The 22,917-nt window shown below is 53.3% G+C and overlaps 1 protein-coding gene across 2 annotated transcripts in view; it reads right to left on the reverse strand.

The window, feature by feature from the left end:
* Positions 1 to 8,178: 8,178 nt before the first annotated feature.
* KIRREL3 (kirre like nephrin family adhesion molecule 3) overlaps positions 8,179 to 22,917 on the reverse strand; it is a 546,205-nt gene continuing 531,466 nt past the window's right edge. Inside the window, exons 11-17 of one of the 2 annotated variants that reach the window (XM_066365206.1) lie at positions 22,803 to 22,903; positions 20,008 to 20,206; positions 18,528 to 18,563; positions 15,223 to 15,330; positions 13,699 to 13,808; positions 10,232 to 10,318; positions 8,179 to 9,635 (exon numbers count right to left, since the gene is read on the reverse strand). In XM_066365206.1, the coding sequence (XP_066221303.1) occupies positions 9,192 to 9,635; positions 10,232 to 10,318; positions 13,699 to 13,808; positions 15,223 to 15,330; positions 18,528 to 18,563; positions 20,008 to 20,206; positions 22,803 to 22,903 (1,085 nt within the window). In that variant the 3' untranslated portion in view covers positions 8,179 to 9,191. The remainder of the gene's footprint in view (positions 9,636 to 10,231; positions 10,319 to 13,698; positions 13,809 to 15,222; positions 15,331 to 18,527; positions 18,564 to 20,007; positions 20,207 to 22,802; positions 22,904 to 22,917) is intronic. The other variant, XM_066365207.1, reaches the window with a different exon arrangement.

Consider the following 22,917-nt stretch of genomic DNA (forward strand, 5'->3'; position numbering starts at 1 on the left):
GGCTGGGACAGGACAGATAGAGAAGGGCAGAGATGTGGGAGGAATGGAGGAAAAAATCACATTTCTCGATAGTGTTAGCGTGGCCTTGGGAAGATCCACACTCATCCCATGGAGTGGTCCTGAGGACCGTGCAGGGAATGGAACAGCCTCCTCGCGGAAGCCTGGCAGAATTACTTGCTAGCTGCTCTCCTCTTGGAGGTGAGGAGGATTCTGAGAGCAAATAGGGCCCCTGCATGTGCAGCCCCCCATGGGCTTTTGCTGGGGCAGAACTTGCTGACAGCATGGGGACAGGGGTGTCAGCCTTGCTTCTCCCTGCTGCTTACCCAGCTACTTCTCACAAGGGTATGCAAGGGAGGGCCCGTTTCCCCATCCAGGGCCATTGAAAGTGGCTGTCAGTGCATATGATCCAGCTGTTCTAGATTGGGGTCCCTGCCTGTTACTGAACATGCCTAAACTTGAGCCAGAATCCAGTGCACACAGATGGGTCAGATTTCCCACACTGCACACACACACACACACACACACGCACACACGCACACACGCACACATGCGTGCAGACACAGGAGCATTTTCCATTCTTGGTGGGTTATGCCTGAGATGCCATATGTGGACAGTTCTTCATGACTGCATACAGACAGGAGTGTGTGTGGGGATGGGGTCTATACCCCCAAACTGTTCATTCTAACATGGGCTGTGGGCTCAGCTTTCTCCAGGGTGCAGATTGAGGCAATACTGGCCAAGGGTGCCTGACCTGGTGGTGGCACAGTGGATAGAGTGTCGGGCTGGGATGCGGAAGGACCCAGGTTCGAGACCCCGAGGTCGCCAGCTTGAGTGTGGGCTCATCTGGTTTGAGCGAAGCTCACCAGCTTGGACCCAAGGTCGCTGGCTCCAGCAAGGGGTTGCTCGGTCTGCTGAAGGCCCGCGGTCAAGGCACATGTGAGAAAGCAATCAATGAACAACTAAGGTGTTGCAACGCGCAATGAAAAACTAATGATTGATGCTTCTCATCTCTCTCCGTTCCTGTCTGTCTGTCCCTGTCTATCCTTCTCTCTGACTCACTTTCTGTCTCTGTAAAAAATAAATAAATAAACAAAATATATGAAATAAATACTGGCCAAGGGTGCTGAGAGTGGAGCTGTGATGTAGAGTAGGGTTTTTTTTTGGGGGGGGGGGAGAGTAGTTCTTTGCTGTACCCAGGACTTTCACTCTTCCATTAGCCCAACAATGTGAATGAACTGCTTGCCAGCCTGCCGGGTACTGGTTAAACCATGCCCTGAACCAGAGCCGGAAGGGAAACAGGCACAGTAGGGGAAAGCAGTTGATGTGAGTCCACAGTCCGGGATTTACATCAGGCTCTGCCGGCCCCTTAAGCACAGAGAACCAATCATTTCTCCATGTCTGTGCTCCCAATTCCTACGTTTCTTGAAACATGAGGGTGGGTCCAGTCAGTGAGGACCATTTATATCAGCATTGCGGTGTGTGTGTGTGTGTGTGTGTGTGTGTGTGTGTGTGTGTGTGTGTGTGTGGGTAAGAATGCAGGTTCTTGGGTCCCACCCAGGCCTCTGGGCGCAGGAACCTGGAATGTTAATGAGCACTCAGAACCACGGCTCTAGCAGTCTAGACTCCGGGATGACCTCACGGGATGGGCTCCCAACTCCAACGTCTGCTCGCAAAGCCGGCCCTAATCCCAGTCCCTGAGCCGCAGGCGTGGAGGGTAGGGCGCAGGCTCACGGCGGGAGGCAGCTGTGAGAGCCAGAAGGACGCAGCCACCTCAGAAGGAGAGCTCTGGGGTCTGCGTGGCCTGCAGGAGACGCCCCGTCGGGGCCTGGGGGCCAGACCTGGACTGCGAGGTGGTGGAAGAAAGCAGCCTGGTGCGCTGTGGACTCCGCGGGCCCTGCCCTCCTGCCCGGAGGCCGGGAGCTAGGCAGGGGGTCAGGCTTGGGTCTAGCCCACCCGCACATTTAAATTATACTTTGTTTTAACATCAAACGGTGTGCCTTAATTTTGGACGCTTTGGGTTTTATTTACACTTTGCAGTACACTTCCCGCGACCTCCCGCTGAGTAACCTGGGCGGGGGTGGGGGGGAGTGTGAGCTTGAAGCAGCATCCAGGAGGCGAAAGGGGGAGCTGCCCGGTACCACCCAGGGGGTGGGACTGGTTCTGCCCCAGTAAACCTCTGCTCCTCCATCTGGGAAACGGTGGTTGTGCATGCCCATCTCACAGTGGGGTTTCATGATGATGGGTACATTGTGTGGACTGTAAAGTATGATATAAATATTAGATTGGAAAGCTGCCTTGCATATTGGAAAATACCAGAAAGCAAACGGACAGGAGGTATAGCTGGAGGGTCAAATATTTGCCCAGGTACAGAGTAATATGGCTGACTACAGGAGAGTCTGTCTCTGAGTTGCCCATCAGCAAAGTAAGGGTAAGAGACCAGCGAAAATGACTCAGATACAGGCTTTGAATAATCAAACAATGTACAGTGAGTTCGGACTGCTCTCTGGCAGTGATTTTCATGTTGAAGTCAGATGCTTTCAGGGGTTTTAGGAGAAACTGGTTTCTTGGGTGACATTATCCATTTCGATGGCATGCAGCATACCACAGTAGGGTCCCAAACTAAGCTTGAGTCCAGTCTCAGTTGGCTAGGTTGCTAACCCTTCTGACCTTTTTGATGTCTCAATTATAGCTTCAGAAAACTAGTTGTTAGTTTTGAGCATACCCATGGTTCTGTACCGGACATGGTTCCAGGAAAATTTTTCCAACTTAGAAGTTTAAGGAGGGTGTGTGTGTGTGTGTGTGTGTGTGTGTGTGTCTGTAGTTATAGCCTGTTTCCTTCCAGTTCTTTCTCAACAGGTTTACTTCTCTTGTTAGAGGTCTTAGGGATTTTTGCACCCAAGACACGAGGCAGGGAGATGAACCTCAGTCTCATTTGATGTCAGATTTGGGGGGAGCCCAAAGTCTTTGGGAGGCTCTGTCTGTTCATGTAAGGGGGTTGCCGAGAGCTGGAGTCGGGTGGGAGAGCTCACAGGACTGCCTAGGCGGGTTAGCACAGAGACTCTGACAAACGTGGCTAGGGAGAAATGAACTTTGGAAAGCAGATTTCAGGTTTCCAGGGAAAACTAACATTTTAAAGTACACTTACCCCTCCACAGAGGCACAGCTTCCTCTCAGGAATCTTGCAAGACTCCAAGGGTGGAGTTGGGTGGAGGGAATGAGAGAAGGCTCAGATGTTGAAATCACACGAGGGGATTGAAGTTGGAATTACTGAACTAAGCTATTCCAGAACCATGTATTATTCTGAGGCTTCCTAAAACACTACTTACATCACCAATTTTAACACTTAAAGGAGTATCTTCTCCTGCTTAAAAGTGTGTTTCTCTCTTGAAGAAAAATCATGTCAGTGTAAATTAGAGTCTGGTAGGGAGACTCTCTCCAGCTCTGTTCTTTCTCTATAGATTTATGTCTCACTGGTGTAGGCCTGCATGGCAGGAGAGCTAGAGAAGTTTTATTTATTGATTTTTTAAAATAGTTTTTTTTAATCTTTGTGTTATTGATTTTAGACAGAGGAAGGGAGAGAGAGAGAGAGAAAGTGAGAGAAAGAGAAAGAGAGGAACATCAGTCTATTCCTGTATGTGCCCTGACCATGTTGAACCTCTGCACTTTGGCATGATGCTCGAAACAGCCGAGCTATCTGGCCAGGGCAAGAGAAACATTAAATTAAAAGTCAAACAGGATTCTTATCTAAAAATTCTTCTGTAGAAGCCCTGAATCCTTATCCACATCACTTTACTGTCTTCTTTCTTCAGTAATTTTCATTAGTGTCACAAATTAGTGTAATGTTCATTAGTGTCACAAATATATTTTCTAGTCCTTGGGCATCAAGGCTGTGGCCTTTTAATTTTCTTACTAAGGAAGCAAAGGTGGTATCTTGAACCCGTCTACCTGACCTCGTCTTCGGGGCGACCTTCCAAGGAAGACTCCCTGTGCCCAGTCTCTAGCCTGGGCAGCACTGCTCCTCCGCATCATGGGGAGGTCAGAGAAGCTTCACTAGTTACTAGGACCCCAGTTCCCTCAGTTCCTGTTTCCTGAGACTTTGCTTGCCTTGTCTTTGACTCTAAAGTATTAGACTCGCCACAAAGAAGACAGTTATAAAGGAGCATTCTTTGAATGTTCTCTAGGCATTCTAGACGTTTCCAAGGGCCCTGAGGCTAAGAAGCAGTGGAAGGAGGTGGCTCTGCAAGACTGGTCTCCCTGGTCGGCTGGCTCCAGGACCGTGTTTGGCCCAGGGCTTGGGGGTATCCCAGCCCCACAGGTAGGCACAGTGGAAGACTGTTCCAGGGAGGAGACCTGGGAACACGGGGTGGCAGACGTATATTGGCACCAGAGATGTGGACCACGGTCAATGAGAATGGTATATGTTCACAAAATACGTTTTGAAGACAAGGGCTAGGGCAGGGGCAATACTTCAAGGCCTGTAGTAATGAAAGGTTTTCGTGTCTGTCTGAGACCCAGCCATTAGAGGGGCGGGGAGAGGGAACCAGGAAGAATAACAGGGAAAGAATGGATAAGGCTGTCCCTACAGCAGTGTAGTCATCCGGAGAACAATCCTTACTTGTAGAAAGAAGAGTAGCTTGAGATTTCCTCATTTTTTCCAGCTTATGACCTAGTTAGGAAGATTGAAGCTGGGAGTTAGGGGAAAGACGATGGGAGCCTTGTGGGAAATGAGGAGTAAAGGTCAGGCTGAGGATCCATATCAGTGGTTTATCAAAGGTCGCTGGTGGTTCTGATGCTCCTGGTGCAAATAGCTGGTATGTGGTCACATCTAAAACAACCCAGCCTGGTCTGACCTGTGGTGGCACAGTGGATAAAGCATCAACCTGGAATGCTGAGGTCACTGGTTCAAAACCCTGGGCTTACCCGGTCAAGGCACATATGGAAGTTGATGCTTCCTGCTCCTCCCTCCTTGTGTTTCCCTTCTCTCTCTCTGTCTCTCCTCTCTCAAATGAATAAATAAAATCTTAATAAAATAAAATAAAACAACTCAGCCTGACCTGTGATGGTGCAGTGGACAGAAGATCAACCTGGAACACTGAGGTCACCAGTTTGAAACCTTGGGCTTGACTGGTCAAGGTACATCTGAGAAACAACTGTGGGTTGATGCTTCCCACTCCTCCCCAACCCCCTCTCTAAACTCAAATAAAATATTTTAAAAATTAAAAATAAATAGAAACAACTTAAATAAGAGGCTTCTAAAAGACTTTTTTATAAGGGGAAGTAAAATTCAAGGTTTAGTTGAGATGTCATTGGTTTTGTCTAAATGGTCATGTTTCTCTACATAGGCATACAAAGTGGTATTTTAAATAAAAATCTATATGCAAATTAAAATCGTTTTTATTAAGTTATACTTTTATTTTAATAAAGAATTTATTTTGTAGGGAAACTTCCTAGAGAGGAAACTAATTGCAGGACTGCCTTCGTCTTTTTTCTGGTGCCATTATAACCCCCCCCAACATCTGGGAGCCCCTGGAACTTGCGGAGTGTACCTTGCAATTTCGATTCTGAGCCCTTACTAGCAGTCACCATACACCGTGTGCATGCCTCCCCATCGGGGGAGGGAGAAATGCAACCCCTGTTCTGAGAAAGCTCCCAAGCACAGCATCATGTTTGTTTTCATTTCCCGGGGTCCTCCGGAAGCTCGAGGCCTGTTGTTTTATAGCACTTGTCAATAGGCTCTGTCAGAAAGGGATTTGATGTGGCGTTCTAGCTCCTCAAGCGAGAGCACTTCCTATCCCATGAAAGTCGACGAGGCAGTGGAAATAACTCTGGCCTTTCCAGACTGATAGCAAGCCTGAGAATTAGAAACTGGGCTCCCATCCAGGGACTCTGAGCCAACAGCGAATTTTAAAACTATCAGAAAACTGGACACTGGCCTTGAAAGGGGAGGGGGTGATTTGATACACAGAATAGCTTTGTTTCCCAGGGAGCTGTGGTCTTTCCAGGTCATTTGGGGACTTGAGGTGGAGGACGCCAGTCCCGCCTTCCAGACGGAGCTGTGTGGCCTATCCCTGCTCAGCCTACCTCAAAGTGGGTGCTAGCCGATGGCCTTTACTATATTCTGAGATGAACATGGCCTTGAGTTGGCACTGCAGGATGGAAACATTTTACAGAGGAAATCACATGTGTTTAATCTCCTGTTTGTCACTTGTTAGCTCTATGACCTTGGGCAAGTCTTTTGGCATCTCTAAGCCTCATTGCCTTGCTTATAAAATGGTAATACTTTTTAGAATTGTGAGGATTAACTAAGATTACAGTTGGAGACTCATTTCAGTTCATTTGAAATCACCTGGGAATTCAGGGCTTTCCACGGCCTTAAATTTTTTAAACACCCTTTCTCAGCTCTTTTGCACCCTCACTTCTTTGGGAGAAAACAGGGCTGGACACAAGTGAGGGGCACACAGCTCCATCTAGGCCCCTTCCTGGCACCTCAATGTTCCAGAAGACCCAGATGCCACCACTTCCCCCTTTATGTTCTCTTTCGCCAAGGCCTTACCTGTGACCCCCTGCCCCTTCGGCCGTCTTTGCAGTGTGTGTGCATGGAGGGAGCTCAGGGCGCTGGGCACTGGCTGGTTGAGTCTTGACTGCTCAGCCCCTGTCTAGACCTTGTGCTGCTCTTTTATGACAGTTCACCTTCTCTCTGGGAGGGCCTGAAGCTCAAGAGGGAGATGAGCTCGTTCCATTCTACAGGAGGATAGCTTTCTTCCCTGTTTTTCCTAAGTCATAACCTTGGGTTTCAGGAGAGAGTGAGCGCCTTCACCCTATTATGAAAGCGATCTGTGGGGGAGAGGGGGGGAGTGTCAAGGGCAAGGAAGGCTGTGGTAAGGATTAGGAGCCATTGCCAAGGTGGGGGCGACCGGGACAAATTAATGGACAAATTCTTTAAGCCACCTTCTCTCTTATGCTAGCACACCAAGGCACTTTGTATCTGGTCTTAGAAAGTTGTTCCCTTTTGGCAAAGGCAACATATACATGGGAAGGAAGAAGGCTCATCAAGATTAACCCAGGATGCTCAGGGGCCAGTCCCCGGGCATCTGTGTGGGCCAGAATGGTACTAGACGCAGGATATGGCCCTGGGGTGTATACTTATATTTCTCATCACCTTTTACTCCCTTGGGCTGCAAAGGAAGACTTGTCGGGCACTCGGAGTTTTGAAGCAATCGGAAACACGCTGGAAGGCCCAGCACCCTTCTGGGTGGAGGAACTAAGGAGGCAATGCATAGGATCTCTGGTTGGGGCCATCCAAGGAATCGGTGACTGGAAAGAAGCACAGACTTCTGTGGTGAAGGTTTCCATGAAGGGTCAGGACTGAGGGGGAAGTTGGAGAAAAAGGGTCTAAAACTTAACAGGAAAGTCAACCTTAGGCACAATTTGGGTTCTCTAAAGTCCCATTTGACTCCTAGCCCCTGAACTAACCCTCAAACTTGCCCGTTTACCCATGCCACCCTGTCTGCCAGTGCTATATCAAGCTTCTCACCCAGCAGGGCCATTCTTGGAGCCTTATTTGAGGTTTAGCATGTACGGTTTTGGTGCCATAAGTTCTTTGAAGAGGGCCTCTCTCCCTGAAGCTCCCCAAAAGGAAACTTTCCTTGCAGAATGTTACAGAGAGAAAGACCTTGAACGACCCTTCCAGGGCCCAGTACGACCACTTTGCCTCTGAGCTGTCTAAAGCATGAGTCAGGGCCTGACCTGTGATGGCGCAGTCGATAAAGTGTCGACCTGGGAACACTGAGGTCGCCGGTTCAAAACCCTACACTTGTCTGGTCAAGGCACGTATGGGAGTTGATGCATTCTGCTCCTCACCCCTTATCTCTCTCTCTCTCAAAAAAAAAAAAAAATACAAAAAAAATAAATAAATAATGAGTCAGGTGTTGGTGAGTCCTGCTTTTGCACCCTCTGAGTGGGGCACATCCACAGGAGAGGAGCCTGCCCAGAGGTGCAGCTACCTCCGGAGCCTGAGCTACTGGCAGCCTGCATTACCTAGGAAAATGGACCCAACAAGGGCAAAGAACCTTGAATTCCCAAAGCTCTTGGTTTCTTCATGTGGTTCTGCAGGAACAAAAGGAAAGAACGAATTGTTTTGAGTAACAACCCTAACATTTATTCTCGGGTGGTGAGTAGGAGGGGTAAGGTGTTGATATACTTTCTCTCTTGCCCATGGGGTCTTACTAAAGACAGGGCCCTGTTTCTGGTGTGAATCTAGGCCCCTGGTGATTCATCGGCAGAGAAAGCGAGGTCATCATCTTAAAGACCTGGCCTCTAGTCCCCTCACACCTGCATCTCCCAGGACACTCTCTCCCCATGACCAGAGAAGCTCTCACTCCTTGTATTCACTCTGATGTGCTGTAGGGGAGAGGGGATTATGCAAAGCAGGGGTGGACGGGAAGCTGTGAGGCTCACAGCCTGGGAGGGGCATGTCCAGCCAGGTGTTCCCCCCAGGGCTGACACTCTCCCTTTTTCTCCTCCAAACCCCCTTCCAGGGTAGCAGTTTCTGATGGGGCCAGGCCCACCTCAGAGTTCAGAGGCATCCAGTCTAGGACAGATGGGGAGAGTATGGACACAAAACACCAAACAAATTGGGGGTGGGCTCCCAGCCAGTGTGGTGAGTGACGGTCCTGCAGCCAGGGCCATTTCTGGCTCTGAGCAGCAGAGGGCACTGGGGTCTCTGGGGCAGCTCAGTGTCGGCGGGGCAGGGGAACACTTCACCCCCCTTCTCCCTCGAGTTGTACAGGAGCACAGGCGCAGGGGTAGAGCTTATGGGCAGCAAGGGGTAGAGCTCAAGGGGATACTGGAGAGTGATCGGCAGTTTCATTAAAGCAAAGTTAGAGCTGCCTCTAGTGCCTGTGGGAGGAGCAGGAGGGGGGCCTCCAGGAAAGGGCTGGGCCCAGAGTGTCCAGCATGGAGCACAGTGCACGCTGCTGCTTCCTCTGTCACTTCCCCACCCCACGCCTCCGGCACACCGCAGCTGGGGACCCAGATTTGTGCTTAATCAGGGCTTCGGAGGAGGGTGGTGGCAGAGGCGCTCCGGGGTGTCCTGGAGGCTGCCGGGGTCCTCTGCAAAGTACCCCTGTTATCTGGAGAGCCAGGATGTGCGTGGCCCCAGCCCCCGCTTCCCCGCCGGTGGCCTGGGATCCTCAGACGTGAGTCTGCATCCGCCGCTGCAGGGGTCGGCTGGGGTCCGAGTTCTGGGAAGAGGACTGGGAGTGGTGGGAGGAGGAGGCAGAGGCCTTGCTGGCCTTGTCGAACTGCACGTAGCCGTCCTGCTTGCCGCTGCTGCTGACACTGCTGTCACACTGAGTGTCCAGGAAGGAGCTGCTGTCGCTGAGGGAGCCCCTCTGGAACTCACGCTCGCAGAGCTCGATGGACGAGCTGCCCATGCCCAGCACAAACCTCTGGCTGTAGTCATAGAGCCGGCCCTGGCCACTCAGGGTGCTGTAGATGTTGGTGAAGGACATGCCCGTGGGCACTCGCTGTTTGCCTGCAGGACGCAGGTCCGGCTGGCAGCTGGACAGCGAGATGGTGGGGGTTGAGTGGTGCTCCTTGAAGGTGTTGACACTGTAGTAGCCGTTGGTGGGGTCCTGGGTAGGGGACAAAAGCAAGAACAGCATCACTGCGTGGGCGGGACTGCACTGAACTTCCAAGGCTGAGCTGGCCCTCCCATACACAGGAAGGGATGAGGACAGGCGGAAGGAGACAGCAGGGAGAAATGCATGAAGGGGGGTGTCGGGAAGGGTTATTTTGGTGGGGACACCAAGAAGAGAGGGCTGTCAGGTGTTCTAGTGCCAGCCGGGAGGGGAAGGGCTGAAGGAGGGAAGCAGGGGCCTCTCCATGGTAGATTTAGTTACACCAGCACAATGCAAGGTCATTTGAGAACCGGACTTTATTGTTTTTGTCCAGAACATGGATACTTAGTTTTTAAATGTATCTGTGAAAAGGCTGTGGGATAGGAGAACTGTGGGACCTCAACCTTGACTCCCTTGCCTCCTTAGTGTGGGAGTGAGACAGTGGGTGCCTTTACAGGGAGGGTCGCACCTTAGGGGAGGATAGATACCTGTCCGCAAGGTGACCTCTGGCGTTTTATTTGCTGTCATTGTCTGTCTGGGCACAGGGCTTGGGCCATCCGAGCTGAAGACCAGGTTCCATGCTGAGTCCCATAGCTGGCAGCCACTCTTACCTTCAGGTTCTGAAACTCCTTCTCCTCTTCCTTGAGGACCTCCAGCTGCTTGAGGACTGAGTCTTGTTGGAATTCACCCCGGTCCATCTGCAACCCCAAAATGGCTGCTCAGTGGGCAGGAGGTGGGCTAAACGTTCACTTCCCCCAAGGAAAGGACCAACCAACTTGAAGGAAGGTTGCCATTTCTGCCCCTCCCCACCCCCACCCCCCTTCCCAGCACACTGGAGGCAGGTGAAGGAGTCAGGAGGAGATTTCAGATCTCATGTTGTTCCTGGACCTCAGTCGTGGGAAGCAGAGAGACAGGGAAGGGGGCGGGGGGGGGGAGGGCGGGGCAGGGTAGGCCTCTAAGATTGAACTTTCTTCCTTTTGGGCTAAGGGTCACCTATGGAGCTCTCACTTGGCTGATTCAGTTCAATTAATTGAGCATTTACTGAATTTCAGGCCAAGACCTGTGCTGAGGGCCAAGCATACATGGATTAAGATAAAGCTGTTCTCTTGCCTGATTGGTAGTGGCACAGTGGATGGGGTGTTGACCTGGGATTTTGAGGTCCAGGTTTGAAACCCCAAGGTCACTGGCTTGAGCACAGGCTCATGTGGCTTGAGTGCAGGCTCACCAGCTTGAGCGTGGGGTTGCCGTTTCAGCATGGGGTCATAGACATGACCCCATGATCGCTGGCTTGAGCCCAAATGTTGCTGGCTTGAAGCCCAAGGCCAATGGCTTGAGCCCAAGGTTGCTGGTTTGAGCTCAAGGTTTCTGGCTTGAGCAAGGAGTCACTGACTTTGCTGGAGCCCCCCCTTCAGCCCCCATCAGGGAAGCAATCAATGAACAACTAAAATGCTGCAACTATGGGTTGATACTTCTCATTTCTCTCCCTCAATAAATTAAAAAAAAAAAAAAAGATGAAGCTATTCTCACCAGGGTGATGGATCTGTGAATAAACAATAACACTGGGCACATGGTGGGACCCCACCCCAGCAGGGCAGTGCGTCATTCAGGGCTACGGTTAATGAGGACCTTAAGGAAGAACCACCATGAATCATGGTGACTCGGGCGACACAGTGATGACTAAGATGTACTAAAGTTTTTCCTCCTTAACGGATACCAAAGTGCCAATGAAAAAAACATTTCTTGTGTCTGGTACAATGCCTTGGATACTGTGGTCATTGACCAAAATCCTTTTGGGATGGAATCATATTAGTTGTTTTTAAATGAATTCTTTGATTTGCCAGCACCCAGGATAGTGCCCGGTCTCCATGCGGTGGGGCTGTTACAAACGTAAGCTGTGTTGGATGAGCGAATGAGTGGCACTGCTCTAAGTTCCCGAGAATTAAAATAATAATAAAACTCATGGTGAGAATTAAAGCATACTCAGCACACAGTCAGTGTGCTAATTAATCTGAATAACCACGGCGATGCTATCTTGTGGCACATTGTAGCTGCTTCCCATGTGTCATTTCTGCACTTGACATGATTAAGGCCAGATTCCCACCTACTCTCGGGGCTGTAATGATTCTCATCCCTTGCAACTCACTTTCCTGGTGTCTTTCTGGAGCCCCATGGAACCAGCCCAGCCCTCTACCATCATCCCTGGTGAGCACTGCTCACGGCTTGGTTCCCGGTGAGCTCCGGCTCCGAGTGCATCGCATGTCTGTTTCCCCAGCTCCAACTTCTCAGCCTGTCTGTCCTCAAGTGGGGCTGCAGGGGGCTGGGGCTAAAGGCTATGAGGGAGGACAGTCCCCCAAGCGGAGGCATAGCCACTGAGCCCTCAGCAGGTCCCTCTGCCCTGGCTGTCCTCCCCCAGCCCCTCTCTTAGTTGACTGCCGAGCGAGCTCCCCTCTTTCCTGAGGGCTTGGACTCGGGGATGTGCAGACGGTCATCGGCAGCTGGAACAAAGGACAGGCCGGTCCTACCACACAGACTTGTCCAGAAGCTCATCTATGGAGATGCCCATGCCTTCTCAGGGTCGGGCCTCGGTCACTCCCTTGTGAGATTAAATGCTTCACCGTGTCAGGCTCCAGGTTAGCACTGGGTAGATTCAGGAATGCGACCTTTGCCCGGAGGAACTCTGGATAACTGGGGAGCTTGACAAGTCACAGAGCAATGCAAGGGGAAGGACAGCGTGCAGTGTCTGGGAAGAGCAGAGCTCTGCCAGCAGTGGGGTGACAGGCAACAATATTACAGAAGAGGTGACGTTTGAGCCGATCCTCATGGGAGAATGTGAAATTCAACTGACCAATCCAACATGCAGAGGGAATTGTCTTTGCAAAGGCTCTGGGGTCAGGAAGACGCAAAGGCCGGGAAGTGCAGTTCTCTGGGGTGTCGAGGTCCTGTGCCTTTGGCCAGAAGGTGGAGCTGGGAAGGCGGGCAGGTGCCTCATGGTGACGAGTCTGATGATCTTTGACCATGGACTTTATCCAGCAGACACGGGGAGCTACTGGGATTCTGAGTAGCCACAGGGTCAGACTGGTGTTTTAGAAAGACTCTTTTTGTGGGACCCTGGAGGGGGTACTGAGTACAGTGGTGAAAAAACTGAATAGTGAGACCACTTTGGAGGCTGCTGTGATAGTCCAGGGAGCCCAAGCTAACACACTAATGGTGGAGTGGTGGTAGGGGCCCCGTTGAGGAATCTTTGGAGTAGAGTTGACAGCACCAAAAATAAAATGGATAAAAAAAAGAGCAGCTGATGAAGAACTCAGCTTGGTGCACTAAGCAATGCTGGTGTCCGTGCGGGACCGGCAGCTTCCGGAGATGCAGGCTGATGAGGCGGTTCACTTCCCGCCTAGTGGAGATGGGTAAGGAGACAGGTGTCCGTGAGCCACATGAACAAATAACCTCTCTGGAGAGTGTGCTGTACTCCACGGCTCTTCAGGGGGTTCCCACCTCGCCCTCAGCACAGCCTGTGTTCTCTTCCACCCCCCCATTCCCCCAGTGGGGAGACTGGGGCGCAGAGCAGCTCATGCTCACCCTCTGCAGTGTACCACTAGGGGAGTTTCCTAGCCATGTTTCAGGTTTCTGTTTGCACAGCAGAGTGGAGGAGCAGGCTTGGGAGAAGTGATGATTTGCTTATGGTAAGCAAATCAGTTCCAGAAGGGGAACCTATGCCTCTTGCAGACTTTTGGGGGGATATTGGGGCACAGGGTATATACTGAATATCTGTAATATCTGTAAGTGTGTGTAGAATTACACATTGTATAACAGCACGTTGTGGCTTTTTACACGTCTCCTCTCTCTACTGGAAGCTGGGACTGCATCTTAGACGTCTTAGAGTCTCTAGAACACCGAGTGCAGTATAGCAGATGCGATATTCTCGTTGTTTGAGAGCAGGTGTTTGTCCTGCATGGGGGGAGGGGCGCATCTTGACTGATGCTCTGCTTTGTGGCAGCATTGAGGGCTACAGAAGGCTTCTGGTCCAGGACCTCCAGGGCACAGAGGCTGGGGTGGGGTGGGCGTAAGACAGCATTCTCACCATCAGCTGCTTCATGGTGGGGTGTTCCTCAGCTTCCCGGCCAGAGGCAGGCTCCTTGTGGACGATCTCTACTCGGATATCATTCTTGGCTGACACAACACCTTTGAGATCTGGACATAAAATAAGAACATGCAGATGACAGATTTAGTCCGCATTCTTGGGCATCAGGGCCTGAGATGTCAAGTGCCCCCCCCTCCATGCCCCCATACCCCCCTCCATGCCCCCATACCCTCCAGTCGCTCCCTCCTGCCAACAGAACACCTCCTGGAGGTGCCGAGGGCTGTTGGGCCTCAGAGCTCTTTCTCCAGCGGCTCTTGGCTGCATGCCCCTCAGCCTGTCACTGCCACTCCCGGAGCTTGAAAGGTTGTCCTCATCTGTTCGTCCAGCTCACAGAGCTAGGTTTTTCCATTCTACTAAATTCTCACCTCCTTCTAGGAGCCTTCTCTGATCTACTGTACCGGGCTCCAATCTCTCCACTCAGAGAATCACAAATCTGGCTCAGAAAGGACCTTAATGGTCCTCTTCCCGCCCGAAGCAGAAACATTCCTGACATCAGGTGGTCCAGCTTCCTGTCTATGCTTTTGTAAGGAAGGTTGTTCAACTTCCAGAGTTGAAGAGCTGTTAGAAAACTCTGGCTGCAATCTGCTCCCCTATAGTTTCCACGGAGAGGGTGGTGAGGGAGGAGGACCCAAGACCACACCTGGGGGAGTCAAGGCCACCTAGCTTGAAGTGGAGGAGACGTAAGGGGACCCACACTGAAGGCTGCCACATGGAGGAGAGAGCAGGCCCACTCTGGTTCCTCATGTCGCGCCCTGTGCTCACAGCACAGAATGTTAGAGCTGAGTGGGTCCCACGGCCCTGTCACCCGGCCCCTCACTACCCCACACAGGAAACCTGCGGCCGGGGCGAGCACGGCCCACCCATGCTCGCATGCAGAAGTGGGTCTAGAGGACTGTGCCTCAATGTCTTCACCTCTGCTGCACCGTCCCGTTTTACACGTCTGCGTGTGTCTGTCACACATACGTCAGCACTATGCCCAGGGTGGAAACTCCAGACACATGTGTCCTTCAGGAGCACACAAACACCAAGATTTTATTGCTAATGACTAAAGACCATTAAAGGTCTGTGCAAGGTGATTCTTTGAATGCTTTTTTGTTTTTCATGCGTGGGTGACCTACTTTTCTGGTTGTCCTCCCTGGTCTCGGAGGGCAAGACTGGACCCTCCCGCCCAGATTTCTATGGGGTTCTATATGGCTACACGTCTTCCCATCCAGAGTGCTGGCTGACTGCCCGGGGAGGGGTGAGGTCAGTTTCGTGCAGTCCCCCTCGGTGGAGTGCCCACTGCGGGCCAGATGCCCGCACAGCACTGCACAGACAGGTGCACAGAAGCCCATCCCGGCCCACAGCTCACAGCACCACCAGGGCCCCGCTCACTGCACTCCTGCTTACTTGCTCTCCGGGGCAGTCTAAGCCTGGCCTTTTTCTCTGTCCCCCTCCCTGAGATCCCGGGTCTCCCTCCCGTACTTCTCTGGGAGCGGGCACAGCAGAAGGCCACAATGGTTGCCATTAGGACGAGGAAGGCCACACCAGCTCCTACGGCCACCCCGATGATGACGGCCATCGGCACAGATTCTGTGGGAGAGAAGCAGGCACAGCTGACAAGGGGTCCAACAGCCCACTCTCCCCCAGGGCCTCAGCCAGGTCCCTCGGGCGCAGCCTCTGCCAGCGGGGGCCAGAGCCCTGCACTTGGGCTCTTCTGGGAAGTGCCTGTGAAGGGTGCTGAGTCCCACAGGGTCAGCTCAGGTGGGACATGGGGTGGGGGGGAGGGCGGGAGGAAGACACGGCAGCAGTGGTGGTGGGGGCGGGAGGCAAGCAGACACGGAGGGGAGGACCGGAGAGGGGACAAGGGAGATGAGAGGCAAGGCCAGGCACAATTTAGCTCTCTCGGGGATTAAACCAGGAGTCGTCTATTATGCAGTGGCTGAAAACTCTTAAGTCCTAGGTTTTCTGTGAAAAAACAGCGGTGCTCTGCCCTTGTCTGTTCAGTTCGGTGTTTTCCTTCTCTTCTCTTTCCCGTGTGCAAGAGGCTGGGCATGGGCAGCCAGCTTTTAGAGTTCTCAGGTCTGATGCAGCGAGGGCATCAGAAGTTGCAGGTGTCAGAAGCCCAAGTTGTAGGGGCCCGCGGAGCAGGATCACAGCTCTCTCCTCTTTAAGGAGAAGGGCTCTTTTTCCTTGAGCCCCCACCTCAGTCCTGCTCCTTCCTCTCCCAGGCCAGTCCTGGCAGCCCTTCTCAAGGGGCCCAGACCGCAGCTAGGCAGAGCCCCGCACCTGGCTGAGTTTCTGTGGTCTGTGCCTGCCGCACCCCAGTGGAGAAGGAGATGCGGAGTGCTGTTGGGGCGGGGGTGATGATGGCTGCATATGGGGCCTGAGCACAGGATTTGGGGCCGGAAGAGTCCATTGGGAATAGAACAAGAGAATGAAGGGGCACAGAGGCTTTAGGGCCCAGAGTCCACACTTCTCAGTCATAGAGGGAAACACGGAGGTACAGAGAGATCAAGTGACTTGGTCAAGGACACACAGCTAAGTAGAGCCAAGGCAAATCTAGGTCTCCTCTTCCGCCTCCCCGCGGCCCCCACTCCGGTCCTGCCCAGCTCCACCCGCTGGACCACACAGCCCCCTCCACACCTCCCACGCTCTGTGTAGCCCAGACTCCATCGCTGCTGGGCGACCCTGCCACCTCCCTTATCTGTAAAGTGGGTGGATTACAGTGTCGCCCAGGGCTGTGTTATGAGGTGTAGGTGAGTGAATGCAATACAGGCCTCGGAACTGAGCCTGGCACCCAGCCCTATTCCATCTCTGCTCCTATTTCTAACTGGGAAAGAGGGCCACAGCCGATCTAGATTGTAAAAGGAGGACACTTTCCATAGAGCTAGCGCTCCGTCCCTCCTGCCTGCGCATGTTCCTCAGCATGCTTGGCCGTGGGATGTCTGCCTATTTGTTGTGGGCCGTGAGTTAGCCTCTCATTGTTGTTTTCTTTAAAGAGAAGAAGAAAACCTGAAACCACAGTCCTTGGAGATGCTACGGGGAGGAGGTGGTTGGTCCCCTCCTCCTGGAGGGAGAAGGTGCCTGTTGGTTGACAGTGTAGGTGGGTACTCTTTCTACCCCAGGACCTGCACAGCAGCTCATTCATTCCTGCCCACTGGTGGCTGAGACCCCTGTTAGAGTGGAGGGAGAGGTGGGGAGGATGTGAATGCAGTGAACATTCAGGGATTGAAAATAGAGGAGCTTGAATTGGTCTCAACAGCCAGGAGTGAAGAGACTTGACCTCAGTGGACTTGGTTTGACTAATAGATGATTCTGTCTCCAGTTTTAATTTTTATCAGGAAAAAAAGAAACTGCTTTGGAAGCTCATTGGCTCTATGCTTTGGAATTTTATTAATTTGGGTTGGATTTTGCTTCTCCTCAAATTCCTAGTAAGTTTCCCTGGAATAATTAGGTCTTGTCTCAGCTGAGCTCAGAGCCAAAGGATAGCCATGGAAGGTTCCTCAACCTCTCGGCCTCACTCAGGGTCACACCCGTGGAACCACAGAACCAAGGAAGTGGCATTCTGCCTCTGGCATGCTGTGCCTCCACATGTCCTGGTGTTGCTAACAGCTGGGAGGAGTAGGTGGATGGAGGCAGGAGAGGGCTGAGGGGCACCAGGGGACCCTTGGGGGCATTCCTCTGCGACCTGCCCTTGTGCAGTCCTTTCTCGCCTGGCTTCCGTAGGTCTGGGCTACGCCCCCTGTGCTGGCTATCTTTCTGGACAGAGCACCCCTCAGCTGTCCCTGGAGAGAGAGGGATTGGAGGGAGAAGCTGCCATCCTGTTCAGCCTCCTCTCCATCCACGGAGGTGGCCTGTGCTTGAGAAGCCCCATGCATGAAGGGCTCAGGGACCACTGGGTGAGTGCCAACAGACACATGTGAGATGGAAACCGGCAGGAAACACTTCCCCAGCACCAGGAGAACTGTGACGGGCCTCAGGGCAAATACAGCCTGATGCTGATAACTGTTGTTTTCTTGAGCTTGCCTGTGCCCCACTGAAGCTTGTTTTAGGAACTGACTGGCCCTACCTCCTTCGGCCAGTGTGGCAGATCAGCCAGGGCAGAGGACCCCACGTCCTCGGCATGTACTTGGTCAGCCCTGTGGAGTCGGGTTTGCAATGCCCTCCTTGTTCTTCTTTCTGAATTTCTGCTTGGAGAGTGGGGGGAGTGCCTCTGGGGGGCCCTGGACAGAGCAGCTCAACCCAGGGACCCGCTGACCACTGCTGGTGGGAGGGCAGTGCCCGGGACGGCGGCAGTTGGCGGAGGAGGCAGCCGTGGAGAAAGCGTGCAGCAGCACGGGCTCGGCAGGCTGCAGCGGGCTGGAGGCCCTGGCCCTGGGAAGCCACGCTAAGCTGGTGATGATGCTGAGAAGCTGGGAGAGTTGGGGAGAGCATGGATGGAAATAGGGAGCCAGGCTGAGGGCAGCTGTCCCCAGAGGGGAGGAGCCAGGGCTTTTGAAAGGAAGGGATGGGAGGAGAGCAGGAGGGAGAAGGGGCTGGTCCCGGCTGCTAGGAGCCTGTAGGCTCTGGAGGTAGTGAGGGAGGAGACGGGTCTCTGAGGTTCCTTGACCCACGCGGGCTGGGCGCCCGTCTCCCTGCTGCTCTGACTGCACTGAACCCTCGAGCTGGGGGAGGGCAGAGAAGTTAGCGGCCTGCACAGGCCTCCCTACCCCCTTTGGAGTTCCCTCCCCACTAGCCCTGAGGTCCCTTCCCCCCATCCCGGGGAGTTCTCATGTCTCCTTCCGTACCTGCTTCCAGCCCGGCTCCCGACTTCATTTCCGAACCTGTTTGGAAATAAAGCAAGCGTCCACAGCCAGGGCCTGGCTGGCCAGGGCGGGGTGGGACCGGGGACTGCCACCTGGAGGGGTCTGGGGGGAGGGAGCGCCCTCCTCAACCTTTGGAATTTGTAGAGATTTAGAGACTCCAGGGGGAAGGACCAGAGAGAGAAGTCAAGGCTGCAGATAAGTGGGTCTAGGGGTGAGGTGAGAACACTAACAGGAGAGCATGGGGGGGTGTGGGCACCAAGGGGAAGACAGGGAGGGTGAGCAACAGGGGGCCGGAGGTTTGGGATGATGTGTGATGATATGCAAATTATGTGCAAAGCGTTATGCGAAGCAGCACTTGTTAGGGAAGGGGTGTTGGGAGACATGTGTGATCCCACAGGGCAACCTTGAGTCCGGAGGGCCCCACGGGGACCCCTGCTTGGCCCAGAGCCTTTTGCCAGGGCCTGACGGCCTGTGGGCAGCCCTCTTCTTGGAGGGTCAGGGAGTGCCAGGGCGGAGGCTCTCTGACAACCCTGGCAGAGGGGCCAGGTCTGCAGCACATCCTCGGCCCCAGGGGCTGCTGGTGCCCGAGCTTCTCTGGATCCCCCTCTGTGCACCCTGCCCGGCTCCCTGCCCTCTGGTCTATGTGAGACTCTGAGCAGAGCCTGGAGTTCACGACCAGGAGCTGGGCAGTCTGCACCCGGGTTCACAGTGGGGTGAGCCTTTCCCTTCCCTCCTCCTCTTTCTCACTTCCTGCCCACCCCCAGCGCTTCTGCCCAGAGCAGCCCCCGAGCTGTCTCCTTTGTAGCACCTTGGTTCATGTGTCTCCCACATTCCAGGGGAACTGCAGAGGGGCTGACCGCCCGCTCAGTGGTTGGGGCAACTCAATCTCTTCCCTTTAGCTCAGCATGGGTGCCTCTGGGGGACTTCTGGGTGTCTGGACTGGCTTGCATGTTAACTGGTAGGCCAGGTTTCCCAACACGTCTATCTTGGGGGATCCCTGTGCCCTGCCTAAGGTCCCAAGCTGCCCCTCAGTGGATTACATACTCCCGAGGGCACTCAGGCATGAGACCAGGGCCCACCACGGAAATGCTGAGTGCAGGCAAGCCGAAGCTTTTAGAAGGTGTTGGAGGTATATCATGGCAATTAAATTGGCTTGTTCATGTGGTCACCTTTTCCTAAACACCACCCTAAAGGGCCATCTCCTTGAGCAGCCTTCTAACCCTTAGGCTTCCTGGTACAGGTTGGTACCCTTGCCTCGGGGGAGCTGGGCCAAGGAGGGTCACTCCCCCTGACCTTCCCAAGGCTGTATGGCAAGTGAGCAGGAGCAGTGACCTATCCTCGTGCCCTGACCCACTTGGAGCCTTCACTAAGCATTCTGTCTCCTCAGAACTCTGGAAGACCTTGTTGGGGCCCTGCCCTAGGTGGGGAGGGGTCCTGCTGGCCACCATCCCCTGGCCCCCACCTTGCTCCTTGAGCCGGATGATCTCTGTGTCGGAGCCGAAGCTGTTCCAGGCGGTGCAGTTGTAGATGGTCTGGAAGTCGGCCCGCACGATGTTGCTGATGGTCAGGGTGGAGATGACACCCTCCTCTGTGCTGACCGTCTCCACCGTGTAGCGTCCCGAGGTCCCCGACTCCAGCACATTCTCCTTCCACGACCAGGCCTACTCAGGGGGGGGGTCAGAGTTAGGAGGGGACCCCGCCTTGGCCACCGTGCCCCTTTGTGCTCCAGGGTGACACTGCCAGGCTCATGTACATGCTGTGTCCAGCTCTAGCACATGACATGCAAGTTCACGCACATTCCAGCACACACCAAAAATGTGTGTACACACCATATACACCACACCGCTAACTCATGTACACACACGTTCACACATGTATACCCATCCCAACACACCACAAACACGTGTGCATACCCCACACCCATAATATATGCTGAGGAAGGCAGGGCAGGCCCCCTCTTCCCTGAGAAGGAAGAAATAAAAAAAAATTCAAGGGAAAGGGGCTAGCAGGGGTAACTAAGTCAGCCAGTAATAAATGAACTATATCCCATAGTTACAATACAAAGCAAGAATAGCAGGACCTATTCATAGTTACCTATGTAACTATGGCAAGTGATCTAGAAACTCCTTCCCTCTTGTTTACCCCACTGAAACTTTCCCTCCCCTCTCTTTGAGTCCTGGGAAACCTTAAACAAAGAAATCACATGCCCATTGCTTAGATACTGTAAAGGTATATAACCTGTAAGAAAATCAACTTTGGGGAGCCTGTCTTTCGGAGCTACAAATCCCACATGATCCGCTGGCTTTAATAAATTCTACTTTCTTCATCAAGTTGTCTGGGCGTTTTTGTCCTCCTTTGATTCCTGCAAGAATGCCACAACACATGCACACAGCATACCACCACGTACCGCCAAACACGTGCACGCACATGTACACACACACAGCACACCACATGTACACACACAGAGGTTGGCCACCCTGGAGGGCATTTCCTTCGAGAAGGGGTCCTCATGTGGTCTTCTCTGGAACATCTTTCCAGCAGGCAGGTGACTGTGGCAGGGACGGGAGTCCCCCAGGCTGGCCTGGGCCAGCACACTGCTGCCATGGTCGCTAGAGGCGGAGGACCAGTGGCTGCGTCTGGTGGTGTTTCTCTGTACAAGAGCATGCCCTGAGAGTTGTGTTTGTGACCGCCTGGAACTCCCTCAGTTTCTGAGGAGGATGGTTCAGTTCTCCACAGAGCTGTGTCACACGCACCACAGGCATCGGTGCAGCCTGTGTGCTCATGCTCTTTGTGAGCGTGGCCATGAAGGCAGCCCGGGGCCCGGGGCACCAGGAGGGGGCGGCTTCTCAGCTCCGCACTGCAGCCGTTCTCAGTTGGGGGCTGTCCTATGCGGTGTAGGATTGGAGCAGCACCCCGGCACTTACTCACAGGAGCCAGCAGCCCCCCTCTACTTGTGACAACTAAAAATGTCTGTAGGCAATGTAAAATATCCCCTGGGGACCAGAATCATCCCAGTGAGAACTGCTGGTCTAGAGTTAGATATCTATGAAGAGAAAGCTGGTGTGATTACGCTCAAGACTGGATGGGATATTCTACAGTGGGCATGTGTTGCACTTATAATTAAGAAAAAACAACTAGTGATGGGAATGGGAGACACAAGTATTACTTCTATGTGTGAATTCTTGCAATTTTTGTGCAAATCTTTGAATGAACTAAATTCCTGAGAAAGTGTGTAATAGCAACAATGTTTTAGTAACATCTTGTGTACAGGACGGCACCCTGGGATTGAACAGCCTCAGTACCCCGGGATTGTACAGCCTCAGCACCAGCTCCGGCATACACGGCCCATGGTGTTCAGCAGGTAGCCTCACACCATCCCTGGCACTACTGGACCATGGAATGCAGAACCGCATGTTGGGGTTGGCCCAGGAGCATCTTCTAGCAGAACTGTCTTAGGCACGGGGTGTACTAATAATATCAGCTCCCCTCCACACACACTGGTGCTGCCAAATGTTCACTTTTCTTGGTAATTATGCCTGGGCGTCCACCACTTTAGGATGGACTGTATTAGAAAGCTCCCTTTCACAAACGCATGTGCCTGGGAGGACTAAGTGTGAATACTCAGGTTGCCTTAGCTGCACTGCCTGGAGATAAAGGTCCTGAGAGAGGGAGAGGGGATGGAATGGCACTTTCAGGGGGAAAACTTGATAAATGAGGCAGCATTCATTCTCCATGGACGGAGGCAGCGAGGGGGACCCTGGGATGCGCAGAAAGGGGGTTGCCCACTAGAAACTTCACTCTGATTAGCATTCTGCCAAGAATTGGCCTTGAACCCAGGAAAGGGAAGAAACTGTGTATCTTCCTTTTCCTTTGCTCCCCCATTGGCTCCTGTGCTCTCAGGACATAGCTCTGTGTTAGAGCCAGCACTGCCAGCTTCCAGCTCCCAGCTCAGCGGCAGAGGCATGCAGCCTGCACAGGCATGCAGCCTGTGGAGTCTGTCCTCCTGCTGCCTTGCCAAGCCAGCAAGCGGGGGTAAGGCCCCGCTGAGGAAAGGACGCAGGGAGTTGTGCACTGACTTCCCCGCGGCCGCACAGCTGCGAGCAGGGACTGTCTGCTGGGCGCCGTGAGCACTGTGGGCGCTGCAGGCGCTGTGGGCACTGCGGGTGCTGCGGGCACTGAGGGTGCTGCGGGCACTGCGGGCGCTGTGGGCGCCGTGGGCTGTGGTGCAATCCCCCACCGCCTCCCCGGAGCACTCACTATTCGGTCAGGTGGTGGCGTGCTCCGGATGAAGCACTTGATCTGACCCTTCTCCCCGTGGAGGGCGTGCTGGGTCTGGGTGCTGGAGATGATGGGGGGTCCTGTTGGGAAACAG

This window comes from Saccopteryx leptura, chromosome 2 (genome assembly GCF_036850995.1).
Source record: "Saccopteryx leptura isolate mSacLep1 chromosome 2, mSacLep1_pri_phased_curated, whole genome shotgun sequence".
Taxonomy (NCBI): Eukaryota; Metazoa; Chordata; class Mammalia; order Chiroptera; family Emballonuridae; genus Saccopteryx; species Saccopteryx leptura.